Below are 26,211 nucleotides of genomic sequence, written 5' to 3'. Positions count from 1 at the left end.
TGCCTGTCCTCCCTAGGCAATTTGTCTGCGAACCTGTTGAGAGAGTCCCAGAGTAAACGATCATATCTGCCTAGGAGTGCAGAAGCGCTGGATACCTTCATCATGGACGCCGCCGTGCGACACATTTTCCTCCCCAGAGAGTCTAGATGCCTGCTCTCCTTGTCAGGTGGAACCGTGGAGGATGATGCCACTGAGTGCGTTTTTCGGGCTGCGGCCAAAATGACTGACTCCGGCGGCGGATCCGTCCTGAGAAACAAAGGATCTTGTTCAGGCGCTTTATATTTCTTCAAGATCCTAGCCGGAGCTGATCTGAGGGTGGCCGGTGCTAAAAAGGTGTCCATGGTTGGCTGTAACAGACCAGGCACTAGCGGCAGCAGCTTTTTTGAAACCGCCCTATGTTGCAGGGTTTCAAAGATGACGGATGAGGAGGTTGAAGGTTCTGGAACCTCCATGTTTCGTTTTTGTGCTCCCCTGAGAAGAACCTCGTTAAAGGTTGTGATGTAATCCACCGGAGAGACTCTAGCTGGTGGAGAATCTGTTAAGGTGGGGGAGTATTGTCTGACAGAGGACCCCGACGATGACCAAGAGGGAGACCTTCTGTGATGGCGTAACCTTGACCTAGATCGTCTCTGGGAGCGTGACCTGCTCAGAGATGCTGTAGCCGAGCGCCCAGGCCGCACGGTCGACTGGTGAGAAGCAGAACAAGCCCGTCCTGCCCGTGCTGTTGGCGATGGTGTTCTCGGAGGCCGAGGGAGAGTAAATCCTCGAATACTGCGAGTCTGGGGAGGCAGTCGGTCTATTAAGGCTCTCCAACTACCTCGGTGACAAGTTGATGGGCGAGACATGCCCAGACGATGCAGCTCTCGACCGAGATCAACCACTTCTTATGGAGACCACCGGAGATGTTGGAGTGGTCTTATCCACCGGCGGAAGCCGATGCTCTGCTCCCTGTAAGACAGGTAAAACCTACGTCGACAGCTGCAACGACGAAGGGAGCGTTGCAGGTTGCCCTGGCCTCGACGTCGAGTGCCTCGTTGACTGGCGATCCCTTCACCGCGACCTGCTCGCCGTTGTGTGCCTCGTCGTCGAGTGGTGGACCGATGACAGCGGATGTCCTCGTTCTCGCCGCTGAGGCGATTTCGACGTCGCCTTCCTTGACGTCGAGGGGAGCGAGGCCTTCGGCGGCGAATGGGCACGCCGGTGATGGCTCAACGTCGATCGGAGATCTGCCCCTGCGGTGGCCATGTTCTCTCGACGCCGTGTCCTTCGACGTCGGTCGGGTCGCCATCGACGGCGATCTATGACGGCGTGATGGTGGCAGCGATGACGTCGACTGGGAACAAACAGGTATTTTCCTACCTGCTGACGTTGATCTAGCCTGTCTCTCCTGAGAATGGCTTGTTGGCTGCCTGGGAAGCGAAGAGGATGATGTTTTCTGCCTCTCATGAAGACCATGAAGCCTGATCTTCTCCCTGTCCTTCAGAGTTCTTTTTGACATGTTCTTGCAGTGTTTGCAAGTGTCAGGGCAGTGACTCTGAGGCAAGCACACAATGCAGAGAGTGTGTGGATCTGACTGGGCCTTCTTCTTCCCACAGGAGGGGCACTTCACAAAAAGGGAAGGCATTTTTCAGTCAGGAAAAAGCTTCCAGACTCAGACAAAGATGTTAGATGTCGAATAAAGGCGGAAAAAACTCTGCTCTGAAGTATTTTTCTGAGAAAAACTCAGAAAAACTGAGAGCTCAATGCTCCAGGATCCTCAGAAGATGCCAGAAAAAAGAACTGACCTAACTGTGAACCAACTGTCACCTCTCCTTCACCCTTGAGGCATGGTGGGATACTGGAGGTGCTCAGGGTCTTAAAGGCACGGTGGCAGAATTTTTATGGTTCTCCTGTGTTAACCTGCATGCAGCCTATTGGCTAAGAATGCTCCATTGTTTTTCAATGTAGTTTTTACTTCTTTTTCTCTGATGTTACTACTGCTTATTTCCCTAGGCCCAGTTATGGGGCTTTGGTAAATATTATTTTCTCTTATTGTAATTTTGAAAAGGACTATTTAAAAAAAAAAAAAGAACTCCATAGAAATAAAGCATTTTAGCCCGTTTATAATTATAGTCTGCATTGCTGTTTTACACATGTATATATGAGTTTAGTATGAAAATTTGTCTACTAAAAATGTTCTATATATATTTTTCGTGCATATTTCATACTTTATATGTGTGTATTTTATATATGCTCCGGGGTCCCCGCACAAGGGCGGGAATATTCAATGTTTATGACTATTGATGAGGATCCACTGGAAGAGAAGCACCTTTTAAGTTTTGTTTTTTTCAGATACAAAATATTTCACCACAGCGCAAGCGCTACAGAGGCGAAACCTAAAAAGTAGTGGTACACTGTGAGGGTTCTTTCTTTTGGAGGGTTTTTGCAGCAGTTGCTGCCGGAGTGTTGAGGTTCATAGTCAATGAAGTTGCACTTACCTGTTGGAGACTGAGCATATTTTCAAACAGAAACAAGCTTTGTCCAATAAACATGTCTACCTAACTGCTAGGAGCGTCTGAGTATTAGGTTTGAAACCAGCAGTACTCAAGCATATAGTGGTCATAAAGCAAGACTCTAAAACATTAACAGTCATCCAGAGGCTGTGAGGAAGGGTGGAGATCTTTATAGATGTGTTTCTTAGAGGGGTGAGATTTGGAAGTTAAAAATACTCGTGAAAACCAGAGTAACACATACCATTTTTACATAATTAACTTAAACTGTGTTAATGTCCTGATCTACAAGTTACTTACCTTAGGTAACAATATATCTGGTAGAGACATTCTCGTTGTAGATTCCTTACCTTAGAATTTTTACCCAGGCACCAGACAGGATCCGGAGATTTTTTTCTTTCAAGAAATACCCTTGCGTGTCGGTAGGTGGCGTCAGTCGACTACGCGTGCGTCGTCGTAGTCGCCGTGATGACGTCTGGAGTGGTACATAGATGCCGCCTCATCGCAGTGACGTCAGTTTCTTTTCTTGACTTTCCACACCACAGCGCAGAGCAGTAAAGAACACTGAAATAGGTGTGCCAGAGCCAAAGTCCTGAATGGGAAAGCCCTGTCTCTAGAAGTCAGTTCCCAAGCAGGGAGGAAGGGTTGGTCGGTAAGGAATCTGCAACCAGAATATGTCTCTACCAGATATATTGTTACTGAAGGCAAGTAACTTGTACATCTGATAGAGAGTTCTAGTTGCATATTCCTTACCTTAGAATAGATACCCAAGAAATGCCATCCTCGGAGGTGGGCTGCAAACCAAGATCATACTAGAAGGTCCTGCAGGACCGAATGACTAAAGAAGCCGCCCGACTGACGTCACTGTCCAAGCAGTAATGTTTACTAAGCGTGTGCAAGGATGCCCACATAGCTGCCTGGCAGATATCCAGGGCACAAACTCCACGAGCTAACGCAGTGGAAGCAGCAGTTGCTATGGTGGAATGAGCGCACAAGCCGTCATGGGGCTGCTTCTTTGCCAAAGCGTAGCACATCTTGTACATCGAGAGATCGTACGTTTTTGCACCACCTTCCCTTTCTTCACACCCACATTATCAAACAAAGTTGATCGTCCACCTGGAAATCTTTAGTACAATTGAGCTCACTCACTCTGGGGGGAGAAGTGATGGCAACAAGAAAAACAGTCTTGAAAGTAAGGAGCCGTAAGGGACAATTGTGCATCGGCTCAAAGGGAGTACACGTTAAGTAAGCACAAGATTGAGGTCCCACTGAGGCATGATAAATTGAGTGGGAGGAAACAAATGGGTGAGACCCTTAAGGAATCGACTAACAATAGGAAACTTAAAGAGTGAAGGCTGATCAGGCAACCTAATAAAGGCTGAAATAGCTGATAAATAACATTCAAGAGCCCCCAAAGCAGAGCCCTGTTGGGCTAAAGAGAGAATGAACAAAAAAAACTCAGAAAGAGGAGCAGAGAGGGGATCAACAGATTTGTTGGTACACCATGCCACAAATTTATGCCAACAACAGGTGTACACCGTTTTGGTGGAGGGACGTCTGGCTGCCAAGATAACATCACAGACTTTGGTTGGAAGGTCAAAAGCAGTCAACTGCTGTCGCTCAATCTCCACGCATAAAGGCAGAGATTGGACAGGTTCGGGTGGAAAACTGTCCCCTGCTGCGACAGAAGATCCTCCCGAGGAGGCAGTCTGAGTGGAGGATTGGTGGCCATGCTCAATATCTCTAGATTCCATACTCTCGGTCCCCAGTCCGGAGCCACCAAAATGATTTGGGCCCGGTCGTTCCTGATCTTCTTGAGAACTCTGGGCAGAAGTGGTGTTGGCATAGGCAGAAAGGCATGAAAGAGGCCGGAGTTCCACTTGAGGCGAAAAGCGTCTCAGAGCGAGTGCTGACTTGGAAACTCCAATGCGCAAAACAGCTGACATTGCCCGTTCTCTGCGGAGGTGAACAGATCTAACCAAGGCTCTCCCCACTGCTGAAAGACCTTGCGCCATCTCTGGATGGAGACGCCATTTGTGATCGGCTATTCATCGACGGCTGAGTTAGTCTGCTCTGGCGTTCACAGAGCCTGCGAGATGTCGAACCACCAGGGTAATGTACTGATGTGCCAGCCATGTCTAGACAAAAGGTCCAGGACCCTACTCCACCATGTTTGCTGCAGTACCACATGGCGGTAGTGTTATCTGAACACTTGCTCTACTTTCCCTTTGAGAGAGGGATGACATGCTTTCAATGCGAGCCTGAACGCCTGGAGCTCCAGAGTCCTCTAATCTCCGCCTCTCCCATGTGGCCGTCCCATCCCAGAAGTGACTCGTCCGTCACTATGGATAGATCTGGTTGGGGAAGGGAGAGTGTAGAAAAATGCCACTGTTGGCATGGTCTCCCCCCCCCCCCCCCCCTTTTTTTGCCTAGTGTTGATGCCAGCTTTGATTGGAAGTGTGCTGGGACCCTCCTAACCAGGCCCTAGCACCAGTGTTCTTTCCCTAAAACTGTACCTTAGTTCCCACAACTGGAACAGCCCTGGTACACAGTCAAGTCCCTTATAAGAGGTACCCCTGGTACCAAGGGCCCTGTGGCCAGGGAAGGTCCCTAAGAGCTGCAGCATTTATTATGCCACCCTCAGAGACGCCGCACTCACTACATGAACAATGCTTTGCAGCTTGTGTGTGCAGGTGGGGAGAAAAGAAAAAGTCGACATGGCACACCCCTCAGAGTGCCATGCCCACAAACCACTGCCAGTGGCATAGGTAACATTTTAAATAGCTTTTTGCCATTTTAAAGAAAACGGTGTACAATTGTGATTCTATTTAAAGTCCTAAGTACTGCTATGCAAAGTACCTTTCATTTAATGTACTTACCTGCTAAATGAATCTTGTGGTTCTAGAAATAAATTAAGAAAATAATATTTTTCTATATGAAAACCTATTGGCCTGGATTTAAGTAATTGAGTGTGTGTTTTCACTTACTGCTTGTGTGTGTACAACAAATGCATAACACTACCCTCTGATAAGCCTAATTGCTTGACCACACTACCACAAATAGAGCATTAGTATTATCTATTATTGACTCTGTCAAGCCTCTTGGTGAACCCCTGGACTCTGCACACTATATCTCATTTTGATATAGTATATACAGAGCCACCTTCCTATAGAGAGGGATCTGCCGTTGACCCAATGCAGATTCGAAAGTCACCACTACATGTCTTTTGTGGATTCCCCGGATGCTGCGCCAACTGGAACTTCAAGTCCCACTGTAGAGCCCGCATATACCATCTGGCAAGTGTCACTAGCAGGAGGCCATGAGGCCCAGCAGCCTCAGTCAGTCTCACCGAAACCCAAGATACAGGCTGAAAGATCTGAATCATAGCCTGAATATCCTGAATTCGCTTTTCGGGAGGATAGGCCTGAAACTGCAGTGTCCAGAACAGCTGAGATGAAAGGGAGCGTCTGAGAGGAAGTCAGGTGTGACTTCTGCACGTTTACAGTGAACCCCAGCATGTGCAGGAGGTTCGCTGTAGTCTGAAGGTGGGAGATGACTTTCTGAGGCGAGTCCACCTTCAACAGCCAGTTGTCGAGGTAGGGGAATACTGAAACCCCCAACCTGCGCAAATGAGCTGCAACTACCACCATCCGAAAGGGAGCACAGAAAACGGAAAGTCCTCGAGACCTAGCACGAATCGTAGGTGTGACTTTGCCACATTTATAGTGAACCCCAGCAAAGGTAGGAGGTCTGCCATAGTCTGGAGGTGGGAGAAAAAAGTCTGGGGAGAGCCTGCCTTCAACAGCTAGTCACTGAGATAGTGGAAGACTGAAACACCTGATCTGTGCAGATGAGTTGTAACCACCCCAATCACCTTGGTGAACACCCAAGGAGTGCTGGTAAGCCCAAAGGGAAGCAGAGTTAACTGCTCGTGACCTATCGTGAAACGCAAGTAACGTCTGTGGGCAGGATGGACAGGGATGTGGAAATAGGCGTCCGGCAAGTCCAATGCTACCATCCAGTCTCGTGGGTCCAGGGCAGGAAGAACTTGAGGTAGAGTGAGCGTTCTGAACTTCTTCTTGAGGAAGAGATTGAGGGATTGAAGGTCTAGGATAGGGAGGAGGCCCTTGTCCTTTTTGGGTACTTGAAAGCAGCGGGAATAGCAACCATGACCTACTTTTGGCACAGGACTACTCTCTCTATGGCTCCCTTGGCCAAAAGAGCCAAAACTTATCCTAGGAAAGATGCCAAGTGATCCTTCGTCATCTGATCCTAGGATGGTGGCATGGTTGGAGGGGTAAGCTCAAAAGGGAATAAGTAGCCCCTCTGGACTATCTACAAAGCCCACCTGTCTGATGTGATGGACTACCAGCGGAGCAGGTGACAGTGGTCCTGCCTCCGACTGGTCCCTTATGGGGAAGAGTCATACTAGGAAGGTTTGGAGGCAACGGCAGGGGGGATGGGGGTTAGTGGAGGTGGACTGGCCAGACCGCTGGCTCCCTGATACACAAGGTTGGTAGATCTCATGGCCCCAGACATGTAGAGGCTGGGCAGCATGCACAGCACCTGGACGGGAACAGACGTGGCTGGGTCCCCCTTCCATAGCCACGAAAGGGGTGAAAAGCAGACTGAGGGGGACAAGGGGTTGTCGCGACGCCGCAAGACCTGGCAATAGCACGAGAATCCTTGAAGCACTTGAGCACAGAGTCTGCTTTTTCTCTGAAGAGATGGGTGCCATCAAGGGGCATGTTCATAAGATTAGCTTGGACATCCCCCGAAAAACCAGACATCGTCAACCAGGCGTAGGCATAGGCAGGCTTGCCAACAACAGCCGCAAACTACACTAGTACCTGGCCTGGCTGTCTCTGTGGGGATTTCTGCCTGCATGCAGCCTCTCCAATAGCTAGCAAACCGGGGAGGCCTTGCACGTGATGTGCTGGTACTTCATCTGCTTGTCTTGCTTGGTGGCACACTGAGCTCCGTCGCAGGCATACAGTGGCAGATTGCAAAGCGGGAGCTCCTCCTCCTGTCTTTGCTGATGGAGAACTGCCGGGGGCCTGAAGACATATTGTGCTCCACAAGCAAGCAGACAGTCAGTCCAGTCCTTTCATTATTGTATTCAGCCCATGAGTTCCCTTTTAGTCTCCTTTTTGTGTCCTCACCCCCATCATTGCCCAGATGTTGAAGTAAGAGCTCAAAAAGATTATGCTTTCCCTGTTGCAGCATTTACATATCACCAGTAGAGCGTGGGAAGACATGCTGTCCCCAATTAATAGCTAATCTGAGTGATCTAAGAAAATCTAGACAAGTGGGGACTTCTGTGTGCCCCCACTTTACAAATCACGCAGACTAAGAGCACTATATGACTCAGAAACAAACAGTGAAGCAATGAGACAAACAAAATAGCTTTACTGTACAATTGTTTGGATAATGGAGGGCAAGGAAAACTCTTCCAAGCAGACACTGCTTCAGTTATTAAGGACTCTGGTGGTGGTGATCTGGTTTGGCCGACGTGTAAGTAAAATGCCTATTTTATATGCTACATGTATAGTGTATCTTTGGCTTGTATGTTACAGTGCAGGCCATTTGTTTTGATGAAGGGCAGTACTCAAAACACAAGGGGAAGGAATAACAGATTCTGTTGTGCTGCATCTACCACTGGGGAAATACAAAAGCCTGCTTGATCTCATGTGTGTGCTACTGAGAATATCATGCTATAAAATTTTTTCAAGGCAAACCTTGTTCTCTTTCTGTTACTGGGCCTTCTCATTTTTAACAAATTTGGGTAAATGACTTGAAACTAACAGGTTGGGGTGTTGACAATGGGTTATGTGTGTGAGAGAGGAGAGGTAGGGGGATTCTTTGGTATAGAATAACAGACATTGTTTGCGGATGAAAAACAGACAACTCGACTTAAAACGAAATGGCTGAAAGTAGTGTGATGTGTACGCTCTCTTGATCAACACCACTGCACAGCTCCTGCCTGATTTTTCCCCAATGTCTCTCCTCATTGAAATTATGCCTCTTTAGTGAAAGGATGGACCTCACCCACATCTGTTAAATATTGTTACCATGTCTTATCCATAAGCCCCGCAGACACCTCATTGTGCCCTGCGTACCTACTCCGGAGCAAAAATCACTGGTGAAACCGTAGTAATTCCAAATGCATACAGCAGCTTTTGGGAGCTTAAACAAATCAAATCGTCCCTTTACAGGGGCAGCAATGTGCTGTGCACCCAACGTGGCTAGCCGTTTACAGGCTTCGGGTTGGTGGCTTTAAACTCTGAAAATAAGCTTGCTTGGTAAGGGTTCTGTTAGATGGTAACGAAAGACTGGTGTGTTGTGAGGATGCAGCCACCCACTGATGCCCAACGGCCAGATTATACAATCAATTAACATCTAAATCTCAAGAACTGAGGAGCAACTTGTAAAGCGGCTCGCTTTTCACCCAAAGAATGGAAGTCTGACACAAAAGGTACCCTCAGATGGACTTGGGAGCGGAGCCTGGTAGCTCTGCGGAGAAAAGACTGTGCCTGCCAGATTCAAAAAGGGCAGTGCTGTGTGACTGTAGCTGCGACGTGGAGTTAAGTGAGGCTGCATCAAGATTGAGACAGCAGCTTCAAGCTTCAGCTGAAAGCAAGACCTGAGCAGGCTGGAGCTCGTATGCACCACACTGCTGCTTCCAGGGCACAGCTAGAGGGGAGATGAGATCACCGGCGGATCAAGGTGGGGTGAGGAGCTCTCCAGTTGGTGAAATAAAACAGCCTATTTGTACAACTAAGGGCAGGGTTGTACTGATCCGTTTGGCTTTTATCAGCCACAAGGAAGGGTTACGATTCCATCTATGGTCCCAATTATGCAGATTGTATGCCCATCTGTTATTCCAATCAGCAATCATTATGCACCCTTCTCTCTGACATTCATGAAGTTGACTCCACAACACAGTAGAGGATTCATCGGAGGCTGTAGTTATGCCCACAGCTGGGGTGAAGGTGAAGTCTAGGTCATGGCCTCACTTTGCAGCGATGGAAGAACAGCCCTTCCCTAATATTTCAGCCTTAGATGGATCCAAACAGGGACCTCGGGTGGTCTCTCCCTCTGGACTTGCTGCAGAACCCAATGGGCCTACTAGCAAAGAATGCAATGTTTCCTGGAACATAGAAGGTCTCTTTTCCAAGCTGGCTGACCCAAAATGGGGTGCTTTAATTGACTGATTTGACCTGTGTGTTGCAGGAGACATGGGCCACAGAAAACTAGGACAGTGACGGTTTTCAAAGTTAAAGCAAATTTGCCACTTCTCAAGTGGGCGACCGCCCTTCTGCTGGCCTGTTAATATGGGTCAAAACTACTTTGAGGGTGAAAATGAGTGAGATTCTAGTACAGTCCCTTAATATAGTGGGGTTAGAGGTTGTCAAGCCCAGTTGGAAAGTCTTGCCCATTTATTAGGGCCCTCAAGTGGAATGCCATTGCTACCTCTGGTGATGCCATTGCAAACATTTATGACATTTTAATTTCCAAATCAAATTCAGTATCTGACAAGCTAGACAATAGTCAACTCCTTTTAGAAAGCCATAATGTTTGCTTCACTATGCTGAAGGAGTTTTTTTTTTTTTTTTAAATAAGATTTCAAGTCTCCTAGCCCCTTGATAGAGGGGGAACGACTGCTTGTCCGAACCGCTTCTACAGTTTTCCTCAACTGATACTGAGAGGGCTGTGACCATGCAATGGAAGGGGAAGGCTGCTGATCTAGATAAGATTCCTGTGGACCTTTTTCAATCGAATCTGGATGTTTGGGTCCTATATATTAACACAATCTTGAATGCCATCCTTGCTGGCGCTACTATAACTCAAACTTGGAAAAGTGTGGAGATTGTCCCTTTATATAAAAAAAAGGACTCTGGGATCTGCCACAGAACTATTGCTCCATTAGTTTGATAGATTTATTCCCAAAAAAAATTGTAGGCAAATTCTTGATAAACTTAATGGATGGCTAGCTGACATCCAAGTGATAGCCCACTTTCAAGCTGGCTCCCAAGATAATGTGGGTACTGTCGACCAAACCCTTAAATTCTTGGTTACAAAGTGAAAGATGGAGGACATCAGCAGCAACAACTTGTTTGTTGCCTTTGTTGACTTCCGTTCTGCCTTGGACATGGTCCCGATAGAGAAATTGTGGAGCGTATTGAGGGAGCACGCAATGCCCCTTTAGATATTTTAATCAGACTGCATAAGTGCATTCATGCCCAAGTTAGATAAGGTCCTAATGGGGAATGGGCTATGTGTATTCCTGTAGAAACAGGGGTCGTCAGTGCTGTGTCCTGGCCCCCAACCTGTTATTTATGAATGGGTTTGTGGATTTAGTTTTTTACTTGATTGTCAGAATAACCCCCATTTCAGCTATAACTATGGTCCCTGCATTGCTGTTTCCTGATGACACCCTCCTACTGTCAAAGACTTCCGGGGGGTTTGTCAATTTGTTTGCAGCAACTATTCCCCTTGTGATCAGGGTGGCCTTGGGTTAAATACAGCTAAGACCAAGCACATGGCCTTGAATCCACGCAAAAACTTTAGTGGGGAGATTAACACTGAAGAATGTTTCCTTTGATTGAGTGTTTGTTGCTACATTAAAACACAGGGCCTTACTTAGGTTAACAAAACCAGCCAAGTCTTACCCTATAAACCCCCCTTCAAAATATATAGGGCACAGGTTCTAACTGCTGTACTATATGGAAGTGGATTATGGCCCCATTCAGACTTGATTAATCTGGGTTGTGAGGAAAATAAGTTTGTGCGGTCACAACTATGACTCCCCCAAAGCTGCCCTTTGTTGCCTTTATGGCTTGATCTTGAATTAAGGCCTTTGGGCCTGGTGGCCAAGTTGAGCACATTAGCTTATTGGGTGCATATCTTGAAGTTGTATGAAACCATACAGGAAAGGGCTTGCTGACATCCCTGGAAGTCTAGGAGTTTTAAGGAAGATCCCCAGGCTAAGGGAAATCTAGGTGAACTTGATGGAGGTTAGCTTGGAAGATTTCATGGAGTCCCCTGAACTCACTGGCCAGGGCCTGGAATTGTTAAAAACAAGGTTTTGGGAAAGGTTTTTGTGCCAAATGGTGTGAATAGCAGGGTGGCAAGCAGGGAAAGGTGGCAAGCAGGGAAATGAGGGTGCAGGCAAGAGGGTGCAGGACGAGGAGAGGCTGCAGAATGTAGCAAGAGGAAGAAAGGGTTTAAGAAAATCAGGGGAGGTGGACAAATGAAACAATTCGTTCTATAGGTAGCACGGTCTCTGCAGAAGCAGGAGCTCCTGCCAGCTCTGCAAGACATTGAACTGCGAGGCAACTGTGTTTGCAAAGATAAACCGTCTGCGGGAGCGCCATATGGCTAGTGCAGCGTTCAGCCTGGCACTAGCCAAGCTGCCTCCACCTCTATAAACTGACCCGCATGCATTAGTCACTAAGCAGCTTTTAACCGAGGTCTGCTCCTCTAGTGGGCTCGATGCGCTAATAGCCAAAGAGCCTCCCTTTGTCCTTGCACAGAAGTCACTCTGCGCTTCTTTGTGTAAAGCAACTGGTGCTCATGTAAACTTCTCCAATACCTTTGGGTCGAGTTTGCGCTATATAAAACTACAGAAAAAATTGAGATGCGCTAACTCAGTAGTGACTGAAAACACAAGCAATGAAAACACAAAGTGATCAATAAACCAGAACGACTGAAAACACGAGCAATCATGTTACAGCCACAAAACAGAAAATAAACAGGAACGGAGCGACTAAAAACATGAGCGCTTGTGTTATGGCCTAGAAACCAACAACAAAACAATAGAGTGCTGAAAGTAATATAAATAGCCAGACGTGAAATGATACATGTAACAGGGCCAGCGCCCATGGAAGGGAACACCACACCAAAAGGATGGACATATTTGCACAGGTTCACCACTGAAAAGAAAGGAAATTCTAAAGGGACACAAAAGAACGAATGAAAAGCAGTAGGCATGTGGGGTCCTCATCTATGGCTGGAGGTAATAGGTACTATCCCATACCCAGTTCCAGTGGTCAAGAATTTAGGAGTCTCGCTAGATACTGAGTTATCGAAGGGCCACCAAATTACAAAAGTTGCTGCCACCTGCTATGGCATCCTAAGATGGATGGAAAAAAATGTTGTGCTGTCTTCCTAGCTCTGCCCAAAGAACCATCATCCAAGCTTTAGTTACCTCAAAGTTAGATTATGGTAGCATTCTTTATCAAGGTGTCAAGAAAACATTAATTAGGTGCTTGAAGGCTGTGCAAAATGTGGCAGCTAGATTACTACTTCATCCCCAAAGATCTATCCCACTGTCTGTATGCTTCTCAAACTTAATTGTCTCCCAACTGAGTGCCGCAATCAGTTCAAAGCTCTGAGATATGTCTACAATGCCTATCCAATTCTGGTCTGAACTATCCCAGGCCATTAGTGTCACCTTATATTTCTAATCAGCCTTTGCGCACAAGCGATCAGGACCTTGAGTTAGTTCTCAGAATCAAGAAGGCCCGGCTGGGAGGAAGATCATTTTCCTTTCTAGGCCCAAAGCTTTGGAATTCCCTCCCCTCCGGTCTGAGTACCTGTGGGTTCCTTCTGACATTCTGGAAAAGGCTAAAAACTCGTTTCTTTTAAACCTCTTTGAATAATATCCCATATTAGCCTCTAATTCCATCAGGTAGCATAGCGTTGGGAAACCCTGTCTGGAGTAGCCATGGGCTCTACAAATGACAATACAAAGTTGTGGACTGGCTATGCGATGCTGCAGCTGCCAGGAGCATCTCTCCAATTACTGGGAGCTTATGCCAATGCGCTCTTGTACGAAAGACATCTGGGGGCCCCCGGTATTTCATCTCAGACAGAGGGAAGCAAATGGAACTTCACCCTCTGCAGTCTCTGCCCACTCCCCCTCATAGGCTCTGTTAGGACAATTGGTTATATCTCTGTATTCTGTTGCTGGGTCTATGTGCTATTCGACCCAATCTTTTTTTTTTTTTTTTTTAATTACTCTTCAACTTTGCTGACTTGTACCCATCTTGAATTCAAGAGAACATGGTTTAATGTGTAATGCATATAACCTGTCGCACCCCCCAACTCTCCCCCGGTGGACCTTACCTTGTTGTTGTTGTTTTTTTAAAAAGCCAATTTAAAAAAAACAAAAAAACTTTTAAATCTGATAAACTTCGAGCAGAATATTCCTCTCCATAGAATATATACCAAAGTAATACCGCCTCTGTGGTGGGTATGCAAACTAGCTCAGACCAAAAGTCCTGGAGGACCGAACGGGAAAAGTGCCTGTTATGCCAGACTGGACTGTCAAGGCAGTAGTGTTTTGTAAACATGTACAGAGATGCCCAAGTAGGAGACTGCTGTTGTGCAGGAAGGAGACTCAGCAAGCTATGCATTGGTTGCAGCTTTGGATCTGGAGGAATGAGACCTCAGGCAGTTGCTTCTTGGCCAGTGCGTAGCACACCTTAATGCAGAGTACAAACCATCTGGAGATGGTCCATTTCTGCACTGCTTTTCCCTTCTTCACTCCCATGAACCAATGAAGAGCTGATAGTCCACCTGGTCCCATTGGGGCATAACAAAAGGTTTGGGGGAAGCACAGGTTGAAGACCTTTTAGAAAATGTGTCAACAGGTGAGTTGAACACAAAGGGCAGACCCGGCAACTACAAAACGCTGAGATGGCCAAAACATATTTATTAACAGTGCCCGGGCAAAGCCTTGCTGAGCCAATGGTAGAACAAAACCCATCACTTCAGACGAACAAGTTACTTATCTTCGGTAACGCATTATCTTGTAGAGAAAATATTTAGTTGCAGATTCCTTACATTAGAATTTCCCCAGGCATCAGTCAGCATCTGGAGATTTTTCTTGAGCAGTACCCCTGCGAGCCGTTAGGTGGCATCGATCGGCAAACCATCAGTCGTTGTTGTGCGCACTGAATAGGATGTTGGAGGTCCTATATATGTACCATTCCAGCATAAAGACGTCAGTTTTGCTTCACGACTTTCCACAACAGAAAGCAGAGCCATGAAGCACACTGACCACTGGTGGGTCAAAACTAGGGCCCTGAAAGGGTCCCTGTCTCTAGAAATCAGTTTGTAGAGTGGGGAGAATGGGATGGGATAGTAACGCATCTGCAGATAGATATTGTCTCTACCAGATAAGGCATTAGCGAAGGTAAGTAACTTGTCCATCTGATAGAGACATCTAGTTACAGATTCCTTACCTTAGAATAGATACCCAAGCAATACCATCCCTGGAGGTGGGTCTGCAAACTAAGATCATACTAGAAAGTCTAGCAGGACCTAACGAGCAAAGTGCCAGTTCCTAAGGATCTGACTGTTCTGGCAGTAGTGCTTGGTAAATATGTGCAGAGATGCCCACGTTGCAGCCTGACAGATATCAAGAACTGGAACTCTGCATGCTAACGCACTTTTTGCATCTTTAGCTCTGGTAGTATGAGCATGCAAGCCCTCAGAGGGTTGCTTCTTAGCCAGTGCGTAGCACATTTTAATGAAGAGTACGACCCATCTGGAGATGATTCTCTTCTGCGCTGCCAGACCTTCCTTTGCACCCACATAACCAATGAAGAGTTGGTAGGGCATAATGACTTGGCAGAAAGGAGGCCGTAGTGCAAAGCAATACTTTGTCAGGATAGATGGAAAGGTAGGGCGGCTTAGATGACAATGGCTGCAGCTCAATCACCATGTGAGCAGAAGTAATGGCCAGAAGTAAAGCGGTCTTCGAAGTGAGAAACCTGAGATGACAATTGTAGAGAGGCTTGGAAGGAGGGCACTCCAGAAATGTCAAAACTAAATTTAAATCCCACTGGGGTATAATGAATGGAGATGGAGGAAACATACGCACAATGCCTTTAAGAAATCTATTTACAATTGGGGACTTAAACAAAGAAGGTCGATCAGGCAACCGCAAAAAGGCAGAAATGGCAGACGGATAACCTTTTGCGAGTGCCCGTAGCAGAGCCTCCTGAGCAAGAGAAAGAATAAATAATAAAACCTTGGAAAAAGAGCAGAAAGAGCCTCAACAGACTTGTCTGTGCACCAAACCACAAATTTGTTCCAACGACGGGCATATACAGTTTTTATTGGAGGGATGCCTGGGTGCCAAGATTACATTAGAGACTTTAGGTGGAAGGTCAAAAGCTGTCAACTGCTGCCACTCAATCTCCAGACAAGAAGCCAGAGCCTGGACAGGTTCAGGTGGAGAACCCTCCCCTGCTACTGAGACAGAAGATCTTCATAAAGGGGCAGTCTGATCGGAGGATCGTTGGCCATGCTTAACAGCTCGGGATACCAGACTCTTCGTACCCAGTCTCGAGACACCAGAATTGCTTGGGCACAGTCGTTCTTTATCTTTTTGAGAACTCTGTGTCACAGGTGTGGGAGGAAAGGTGTAAAGGAGGCCAGAGTTTCACTCGAAATGGAAAGCGTTGCTCAGCAATTGCTGCCTTGGAAACTCCAACGTGTAAAACCATTGACATTGCGTGTTCTCTGCAGAGGCTAACAGATCTAACCAAGGCTCTAACCGCTGCTGAAAGAGACATTGCACCACCTAAGTAGACCGGCCATTGCAGTCTGCATGATATGGTGCATCCACCTTTCACTTTAGATATGAGGTTTGCCTTATATTGCGGTCACTGCACTTAGTAACATTAGGTTACCAATATGGTAGCCCCTTCGGCCCAAGGGCAGGGTGCATGGTCCTGAGTCTGAAGGCACCTCTGCATGAGCAAAAGTGCCCCTACAAACCCCAGACTCAATTTCCTGGGCTTTGTAAGTGCAGAGAAGCCATTTCAGAGTATGTAGTGGACACTGGTCAACACGAGTAGTTCAACTACATAATTGCCTCACCAAATCTAGGCATGTTTGGTGTCAAACTTGTAGGAATCATGCAACTACACTGATGTTAAGTGTTACTTGCGTAATACCATGTACTCTGGGGGTTTCTCAGAGGAATATCCAGATCTGCCTGTACAGGCTTGCACGGTCTGCCTGCCAGCCTGCGCTGCTGCAGACCCCAGACACTGTTCTGCCCTCCTGCTGCTGAGCCTAATTCGAAAAGGCACGGAACCCCTGTGCACCACGACTGTTGCTCTTACCAAGGCTTGTTGACTCTTCCTCCAGAAGACCTTCAAGCCCCAAGAAGCCCCAGCCTCCAGCACTCTGCAACTTTATGTTCAGCTTCCACTCTGCAACTCCTGGAGCTTGGGAGTCCTGCTTTGTTGTGCTGCTGAGGCTTCCTGCGACTACCTGTGCCTACTGTCAGTGGGTCGGTGGGGAATCGTCAGACCAGGGAGGTTTGGTGGTAGCTGCAGAGGTGGGGGAGGGGTGTGGCAGACTAACTAGACTGCTGGCTCCCTGATCCACGAGGACTGTGAATCTCACGTCCCCAGCCACGCAGTGGCTGGGCAGCATGTGTGGCACGGTGGCTAGAGGGAAACTGATGTGGCTGGGTGCTCCTTCCATAGCCACGAAATGGGTAGAAAGCAGACAGGGGGATGAGGGGCCAACGCAAGGCTCTGCTCGAGTGCCGAGCCCGCTTTCTCTCTTAAGAGACGGGTGGCATCAAAGGGCATGTGCATAAAATGAGCTTGGGCATCCATGAAAAGCAGGACGTCCTCTACCAGGTGTGGTGCCTCAAGGTCAGTCTCGAAGCAACTCTTCTGCCCAGTGAAACGGTCGTGTCCAGTCCATATGAGATAGTGAACTTTGCTGAGCCTCGCACATCAGCAACTCTCCTTGGGAAAGTGCAGCCCGTGCCTCCTCCGGGACCTGTGGCATAACCTATGCAACCGTATCCCACTGCATGTGGAAATAATGGTCTGAAAGGCATGTAGTGTTCACGGACCTCATAGCCAGGATGGCCAAAGAAAATACATCTTCCCAAGTGTGTCCAGCCTCTTGGATTCCCAGTCTGGGGCTCCGGTAGGGAATGCACCCTGACAGATGGAGGCTCTCAGGGTGGGTTCTGCATCACAAAACCTGCCTCACCCGGTGCTGGGCGATGGCGGCGGGCAATTGTCCTGTTCACAAGGGCCCTTGTGCTGGGTTGGAACTGGTACCCTGTAGGACATCCGTAAGGGCTTCATTAAAAGGGAAGCAGGGGTTCAGAGGATAAAGACCCAGGTTAAAGCACCTCCGTCAGGACGTTAGTCCTCGCTGCCACTGAAGACAACTGAAGGTCTAGGACCTGGGCAGCTCTCAGCACTACGGTAGAATATGAAGCTCCCTCCATCATAGCCAAGGGAGAGAGCATGTCCACTGGCTTCACCCAGGTCCGTACGACAGTCTATGGGGCCTTGGAGCTGGTATTCTAAAGGGTCCAGGGACTCCTCCCGTTCCTCACGTAACCTAGCCCAAAAGAATAAGGCTCAGGATTAGACATAGGGCAAGGCCTCTGTAGATACCGGGTTTGGCATCATACAATGCCCATCTATCTCAGTGTCGGAGTCGGCTATAAGGATGGGACGGCATGGCCCAGGGACATGGGTTGTGCAGGAGCATTGACATCGGAGCTGGCGTGGGGGAAGGTCGAAGTGGTGCAAACAGCACTGGTCCGGATCCAGAAATGGATCCATGAGTGCCCCTCAGAGCCTGAGCCGCAGTGCAGAAACCAAACGGTCTCTTTCCGACTCCCCAGGGCCTGAAGGTGCACCAGCAGAGCCTTGAGTTGGGTAGGAGTCGCTCTAGCTTCTGGAAACTTGTGGAGAAGTGTGGTACAATGGTTAGAGCAGCAGACCCTGAAGCAGAGATCTGGCTCAAGACCAGGGTTCAAGTCCTGCTTCTGCAGGTCTTGGGCTCAATTCCCTTGGACCAGATAATTCTCGCCTCGGTGCCTAATCTAATTAATGAGTCCCACTCTGCAACTCTGGGCAATAGCTTGCTTAATCTCCACAACGGCCCCAACAGTGCTTGGATGCCTGGCTTCACCCTGGGGGTGCCCAGGAGGGGGCACCTCACAGGGAAAAGCCAGGAGGGGTTCCATAGCGGTATGAGTACAGCGCCTTGAGACCCTAACGGGTGAGTAGTGCGCTATACAAGTGCAAAGTTTACAGTTTACTTGGGGAGGCGCGGAGTGGACCTAGATGCAGGCTCAGCAGAGGAAGGCCTAGAATGAGAGACGCTCCCTCATCTCGATGGGGCTTCGCCGTCTTCAGGACTTGTAATGGGATGGCTCTGGGGAGGCAGGGGAGAGAAGAACTCTGGGTCTGATCTAGAAACCTTCCTCTTGACTGAGACTGGGACTTCCGCGGAGCCCAGCACCAGGCTGCCATGACCTTTAGAGACCACTCCCTCACAGCTATCAGATTCATGGAACGGAACTTGGAGCACGACTTTGGGTCATGGTCGCACTCCAACACCAAAGGCACCCGAGGTGCATATCCATCATGGACATCGCCTGATGACGGGATTCATAGGGCTTGATACCGGTCTTATGAGAAGACATCCCTCGACGCACCAGGAGTAAAATACTCAAAAAAGCTTTGACAACGGTCGAAAAAAGGCCAGTCAAAAATTACTGAGGGGTAGCTCTTTCTTCGGATCAGTGCTGGCTGCTGCAGGAAGAAAAGAAGTGATGTCAGCATGCTGAGGTAGGTGCCTATTTAGGACCTGCAATGTCATTTCTGGTGTGGATGGCGCCAACGACAGATACAGAGCCGAACAATGCAATCTAACGGCATGCAAGGGTATTGCTCAAGAAAAATCTCCGGATCTATACTGACGCCTGCGGAAATTTTAAGTTAAGGGAATCTGCAACTATCAGATAAGGATGCAACAAGAGTGTTAATGTGTTTTGCAGGGCACAAGGCCACAAACTTATTGCAACAGCAAGTGTAGAATTTTAGTGGACGGGCGCCTGGTTGTCAGAATAACCTGCTACATCTTACGAGGGAGATCAAAAACTCTCAGTTGCCGCTGCTCCATCTCCACGCATGACAGTGGAAAGTGAGCAGATTTAGGATCAAAACCCTGACTTGTTGCTGCAACAGGAGATCTTCCCAAAGGAGCAACCTGACTGATGCTCACACACAGGAGTTTAGGATACCATGCTCTTCATGCCTAGTTGAAAGCCGCAAGGATGATCCGCCCTGATGATCTTCAGAACTGGTAGCGGCTGGAAGGAGCACAGGAGAGCACAGTCCCACTCGAAATTAAAAGCATCACTGAGCAAGAACAGCCTTCGAACTCCAACCTGAAGAAGTGCTAACATTGCACTTTCTCTGTGGTGGTGAACAGATCTAACCAAGGTTCTCCGCAGTTGTGGAAGAGGGCCTTTCACCATATCCAGGTGAAGGCACCACTCAAGAGCCGCAGGGCATTGACGGCTGAGTAGGTCTGCCATGGTGGGGTAACGATCCCATCAGGTGCTGCATGGCGAGGAAAAATTGTCCTGACTATCCAGCCGTGTCCAGAGGCGCAGGATCTCCTGGCCAGGACCCCACCTGCACTGCTTGTTGCAGTACCACATGGTGGAAGTGTTATCTGAACAACTGAATTGACCTCCCTTGATGGATGGAAGGAAAGCTTTCAATGCCAAGTGGATTGCACTCAACTCCAACAGGTTAATGTGAAGCTGAGACTCCACTCGAGACCAGAGTCCACTGATCTCTCAGAGATGGCGGTTTCAACCTAGATGTGACATTTGAGACACATGGTTGGGGATGGGAGAGGGGTCTGCCACTTGCCCAATTACAGTTGTTTAGCAACCTCTGCGAGTCTTCTGTAGTTCCCTCCAATATTATCTGGACAAGGTCAGAGTGATGCCCCTGAAGCTGCGCCCACTGGCTCTTCAGTTCCCAATGCACAGCCTACACATGACAGTGGGCATGCTTTACCAGCAGGATGCAGGAAACTATGAGGCCCAGCAGCCTCAGCCAGTATTACCGAAATCCAGTACAGAGGCTGAAACATCGGTATCAAAGCTTGAATATCCTGGATTGACAACTCCGGGGTAAGACCATAACTGCTCTGTGTGCAGAACACCTCTGATAAAGAGAGGGAGTCAAGTGTGACTTCCATATGTTGGTAGTGAACCCCATTCAGTACAGAAGGTTGCTGTAGTCAGCGGTGGGAGACTACAGTCTGGGGCAAGCCCTCCTTGTTCAGCCAGTCGTCAAGGTAGGGAATGACTGGTGAGCCGCAGCCACCACCATCACTTCTGTGAACATCAGAGGGGCATTTGTAAGCCATAGGGGGAGCACAGAGGACTGAAAGAGTTCATGGCCCACTGTGATATGCAGTTAGGGTTATGGGCCGGCAGAAAGGGGATGTGGGAATACACGGTCTGCAAGTCAAACGATACCATCCAGTCTCGAGGGTCCAAGGCAGACAGGACATGAGCATCTTGAATTTCTTCCTTTTTAGAAATTAGTCGCAATTTAGGACAGAAGTCTGCATCCTCCTTCAGCACCAGAAAGTAGCAGGAATAGCATCCACAACCTACTTATAATGTTGGCACCCTCTTGATGGCTCCTTTAGCCAAAAGAGCAGCACTTTCTGATGCAACAGGGAGAGATGGTGTTCAGTCAGCTGAGCTAAGGGCAGTAGCACAGGTAGTGGCATTTCCGTGAATGGAAGGGAGTTACCCCATTGGACAATTTGGAGCACTAACTTGAACAAGGTTATTGCTTGCCAGTGGGGCAGGTAGTGTTTGATCCTCTCGTTAACCAGTTGCCTGTGATGTTGGGAGTGCATACTCACAGGGTTTGGAGATTGCAGCTGCTGGGTAGATGGCGGCTTGTGGAAGCCTAGTCAGCAACCATAAAAGGACTGGGGAGCTTGTTAGTCGTGGGGGTTCAGAGCTCCTACCATAGTCACAGAAGGAACGTAATGCAGAATGAGGCTGGTGTGGGACCATGGTGAGTGTAAATGACCTTGTGGTATCCCAACTGTCTTTGAAGTGCTAAACCCGCCTCATTGCCAAACATGTGAGTGCTGTCAAAGGGCATGTCTATAAGGGATGCCTGGACATCGCCGAGAAGCCAGTTGACCTCAGCCAGATGTGGCAACGAAGTGCCAGAGAAGCTTTTCGCTCTACCTAGTGAGTCAGTCATGTCCAGTCCACAGCGTATCATGATTTTTGCTGCGTCCTTGCCATTGGATATATCCTGGGTCAGGATGGCTCAGGCCTACTTGAAGACCACAGGAAGCACTTGATACTGGTCCACGCATGTGGTGTTCACAGACCGCAGTGCAAGGCTAGCGGAAGAGAAGGTTGTGTTGCCAAAGGTGACTATCCTCTTGGATTACCTTTCTATGTTGTGTTAGAGAATGCACCAGGGTTAACATTGGGCATGGACAACCAGACTCACCAGAGTGCAGTACTGGGTGAGGAAAGCTGGATCCCCAGGAGCATGGCAGCAGGCAATTGTCCTGTGCAAAGTAGTGCCTGGAAGGGCTTGGCGCCGAGGTCCCAAGCAGGACATCAGTTAGCACTTCATTAAAAGGGAGGAGAGGTTCTGAATAGGACATCTTGGGTTGAAGCACCTCCAACAAGACATTGGTCTTGACCTCTACCGAGGGTGGCGTAACATCTAGGACTGAAAATGGAGGCTCCGTCTCTGACTGGAGCATAGTGGTTCGGTTTGTGCCAGAGTGAACTTTGGATGATGCCGTTCCGGCTTTGAATCTGATTCAGGAATAACTACTGGGTCTGTGCCACTGCTTGGCATCAATAGCGCCCAGAATGGGACAAATGAGCCTAACCCCGGTGAAGGTTGTGGATTCGTGACCAGGGCCGATCTGGATTGAGAGACAGATCCAACAGGCCTGACTGGCACTGAGGGCAAACCTGCCAGCAGAAATGCAGTTAGGGGTGCAGTCTGAATCCGGACAGCGCACTGGAGGGCAGAAGGGGCAGGGTGTGTGTGTGTGTTATGTCAGCTTGCCCACTGATGAGTTGCAAAGCCTCAGAGAATTCTTTCAGTTGGGTGGGGGTCGGTCTGGGAGATTCAAGGAGGTGCAAAGCAGAACAAGATTTAGGCTCTGGGAGGGGGAAGATGAGTGTGAGAGTGAGGCTTAAGCTTGTGATGTTGTTCAAGTGCCTCGTCTGACGACTTGGACCAGAGTGGTGAAGTCTAAGAATGCCTTGACTTCTTGGTCTTTACCAGGTGGTGGTCTGTCACAGGCATCTGTGACATACTGCACTTGTTTTTTTGGAGGACATCACTAAGGCACACTGGGAGCTAAAGAAAAAAATAGTAGACAAAGTTGTAAAAAAGTATTTAAAAAAAAAGAAAAAAAAAAAAAGGATCACCACTGAGGTAGAGTTAATGGATCTGCGCTGATGGTGCAAAAAATACTAATGTCAGCACGCTGGGGTGGAGTCTATATAGGCAAAGAGCACGTCACATCCATCGCGGACGATGCAGTTGACCGGCGCTACCTTTAGTCCTTGAGCAGCAGAGTTTAACAGTTTTCAGAACCAGACCTATGCCTGGGGATATCTCTACAAATAAGGAATCTGCAGAAAATATATTTTAAAAGCTGGAAGAGCAACTTTAAGTGATCGCATTCGAGTGCAGTAGGGCTCATTACATAAACAGAGCATGATACAAAAGTATGTGGCCATGACATGTAATTATTGGCTTACCCGAATTTTCTCAATTTCAGTTTTATTTGAAGACTGCTGTTTTTCAAGTCTTTCGCTCAACTGGGAGCAAATCTGAAAGAAAACATTTTTGAATTACAAAGATAAATACTGTACTCCCATTACATAATTCAGAAAAACAGTTAACATTAAACAAACAGAATAAAGCCAATACACAAAATTACATCATAGGCTGGTTTCCGAGAACAGTGATTGTCTATCCGGTATGCGAATTTCCATATATTCGCCGACAAAAACTATCGATATAGTTTCCATGGTATTCGATCGATACAAATTAAACTTGCCATATAGACCAGCTAGAAAACGAATTGACCACTAGATATAGAGGGTTGATTCAGAAGCAGATGATTAGGGAGCTTCCTAAAATGGATAATTTCCAATGTGTGCCCAATGAGTTGGCCAGCCTGCTACTCTCTTGTTGTGTGCTGTAGTGAGTGGATACAAATTTAGAATAACAAATGACCAATTGATAGAGGGGTCGCTGAAAGACCCTTTAACTATGTATATTATACATATAATTTTAGTAAAATCAAACGTTCTTGGCTAATGCCAGACCTAAAAATGAGGCACACAAGGAGAAACCATGTAGCACAGAAGGGTGGTACTCCTTCTCAGCCTATGTCTGCTGAAATTCTTTCCTTGCTGATTTTTTAGGAAAGGTGAGGCAGGACAAAGAATGCTGGTAGAGTTATCAATTGGCCAGCGTGGAAGGACATACCAGCTTTGGGATGGAAGGTCACCCATTTCCTATGCAACAACTTGCCTGGAAAGAAAGCGATGTAGGGTAGCTGTACCTACAAGGTCTGCAGTTCACTCAGATGGCACGCTGATGTGATGGCAAAAAGAAACACTGCTTTTAACTTGAAGAGTAGCTGTGCAGAGGCTCTACTTGCGTGCACATATTAACTTTTTAGGGCCCACTGAGACATCATGCAGTGTGGGTGGGGCCATGTAGGTCAAACCTTTAATGAAAAGCATCACAACCAATGACTTAAACAAGCAGGCCTGGTAAACTCAGAAATGCTAAGAGAGCTGAAAGAGAACTATATATAGTGCAAGACGTTGTGGGGCTAACGAAAGAAAAATCAAAAGGCCAAAGAGTTCTGCATATGAGGGGTTGGTATTTCAGGCACCACACCAGGTAATACATTTTTCCTGAACAGAAGGACTTTGCGGCAGGCGTCTGGCTGTGAGAATGACAAACCACCACGCACAGCAAATCAAAAGCATTCAGGCACTGCCATTCAACATACTTGCATGGAGGTACAGGTTGTGGAGACTCAGATACAGGACCCTGCCCTGTTGCTGAGAAAGGTCTTCTCAAAGAGCTAACTGGCCAGAGTAAAAAATTCTTATGAGCTCTTGGTACCTCCTGGCCAAAGTAGGAACGATTAGGATGACTTGCATCCAATCCATCATGATCTTCAAGACTTGCGGTGGGAGAGGGCAGTGGAAACTCATACAGCAGTCCTTTGATAAATTCCAGCTGCAACATGACTCCGAGCAAATACCTTGGAGGAAACTTCAAAGAGCAAAATTGTTGCCATTTCATTTTGTGGAAGATGGTGAACAGCTCTAGCCAGGATGAACTCATTGGTTGAGGATGCTCTATGCCGACTCAGGATGGTGGTGGGACAAGTGGTTTTCCACACATCTTCTCAGTTGGTCCACCTGGGCATTCAGGAGCCCCACTAATTAGTTAGCGACCAGCGAGATGTTACGTAGGTCTAGCTATTTCCAGAAACTAAGTGCCTCCTGGCTGTTTGTTACAGTACCACATGGTGGTTGTGTTGTGGGTGAGGAGTTGTACGAATGTCCCTTGACGAATGACAAAAGGAGCTGTAGGGCTAAATGGGCCACCAGAAGATCCAGAAAAGTTATATTGAGCAGGGCCTCCACTGGAGACCACGGGCCTCTTATCCCAATTCCCTCAGATGACTTCCTGAGGCAGCAGCAATATGTCTGGTGCAACTGTGAACTATGAAAGGGAAAGGGAGCAGGTCTGCTGCAGGTCAGACTAACATATGTCAGCCACAAGCAGAGCCTGCACCCTCTCTTGAAATCCTAATGGAGTGGGAGAGGTAGTCAGGATGTTGAACCCACTGAGAGCCGTGTCTACTGCATGTGCCACCTGGCGTTCATAACAAGGAGTATAAATGAGGCCAAGAGAACAATAAAATTCAAAGTCCTCCTCATGAAGGCCTAAAACTGATCCCAAAACATTTGGATCATATCCTAAATGCCCGAGACTCGCTGCATGGAGGAAAGGCTATGAATGTCCTTTTCTGGAATTGCCTAAGAGTGGAAGCTCTTGCATGGGGCTCAAATGTTTGTTTATGGTGAACCCCAACAATCTCAGGAGTTCTGCAGTTCTTTGGATGTGGTCTACAACTGACTGTGGTAAGGCCGCTTTTAGTTGCCAGTTGTCGGGGTATGGGAACACATACACCCAAACTCGGAAAATATCCAGCGACCACAGCCATCACGTTCATAAACATTTGAGGAGCAAAGGTTAAGCTAAAGGGAAACAGACCAAACAAATGGTCTTTGCCCTCCTTGACAAATGTGGGACTGCAGGATGTTTTTTGGAAATACGCGTCCTGCGAGTCCAAAGACACTATCCAGTCACCAGGGTGTAGAGCTGTAAGGCATTCAATTGGCATAGGTCCAAATTAGGCCTATGTTCATCTTCAGAACAGGGAAGCAGCACGAATAGCACAATGTCTCTCTTTCTGATTCTGAAAAACGTTCAATGGCAGCTTTGCAGTGCAAAGGTTTTACAGCCTGCACCAAAACTGCAGAGATTCTTGTATGGGATTGAAATGGATTGGGGAGGAAATGAAGGAAAGGGGCATTACCCTTGATAAGAACCTAAAAGCGCTATTTGCCTAACATGCAGATTTCCTGTTGGGGAGATGTTGGATGCTGTCTTCTACTGACCCGGCAGGAGTCGTTAAAGGGAAACTAAAGCAGCTCTATAGCTGATGCCGCCAGGGAGGAGGAAATGAAAGACTGTAGTCCTGGCTTTCCTGCATGACTCCAACCAGTGATGCGGCCATGCATCTA

At 47.8% G+C, this 26,211-nt stretch overlaps 1 protein-coding gene across 3 annotated transcripts in view; it reads right to left on the bottom strand.

Moving 5' to 3' along the window:
* Nucleotides 1-26,211, bottom strand: part of RABGAP1 (RAB GTPase activating protein 1) — an 885,283-nt gene that overhangs the window by 62,150 nt on the left and 796,922 nt on the right. For all 3 annotated transcript variants that reach the window (XM_069241548.1, XM_069241547.1, XM_069241549.1), the window contains one exon: nt 23,128-23,199. In XM_069241548.1, coding sequence (XP_069097649.1) covers nt 23,128-23,199 — 72 coding nt within the window. The remainder of the gene's footprint in view (nt 1-23,127; nt 23,200-26,211) is intronic.

This window comes from Pleurodeles waltl, chromosome 6 (assembly GCF_031143425.1).
Source record: "Pleurodeles waltl isolate 20211129_DDA chromosome 6, aPleWal1.hap1.20221129, whole genome shotgun sequence".
Taxonomy (NCBI): Eukaryota; Metazoa; Chordata; class Amphibia; order Caudata; family Salamandridae; genus Pleurodeles; species Pleurodeles waltl.
The sequence above is the reverse complement of the archived record's forward strand: the minus strand, read 5'-3'. Positions and strand labels throughout refer to the sequence as shown.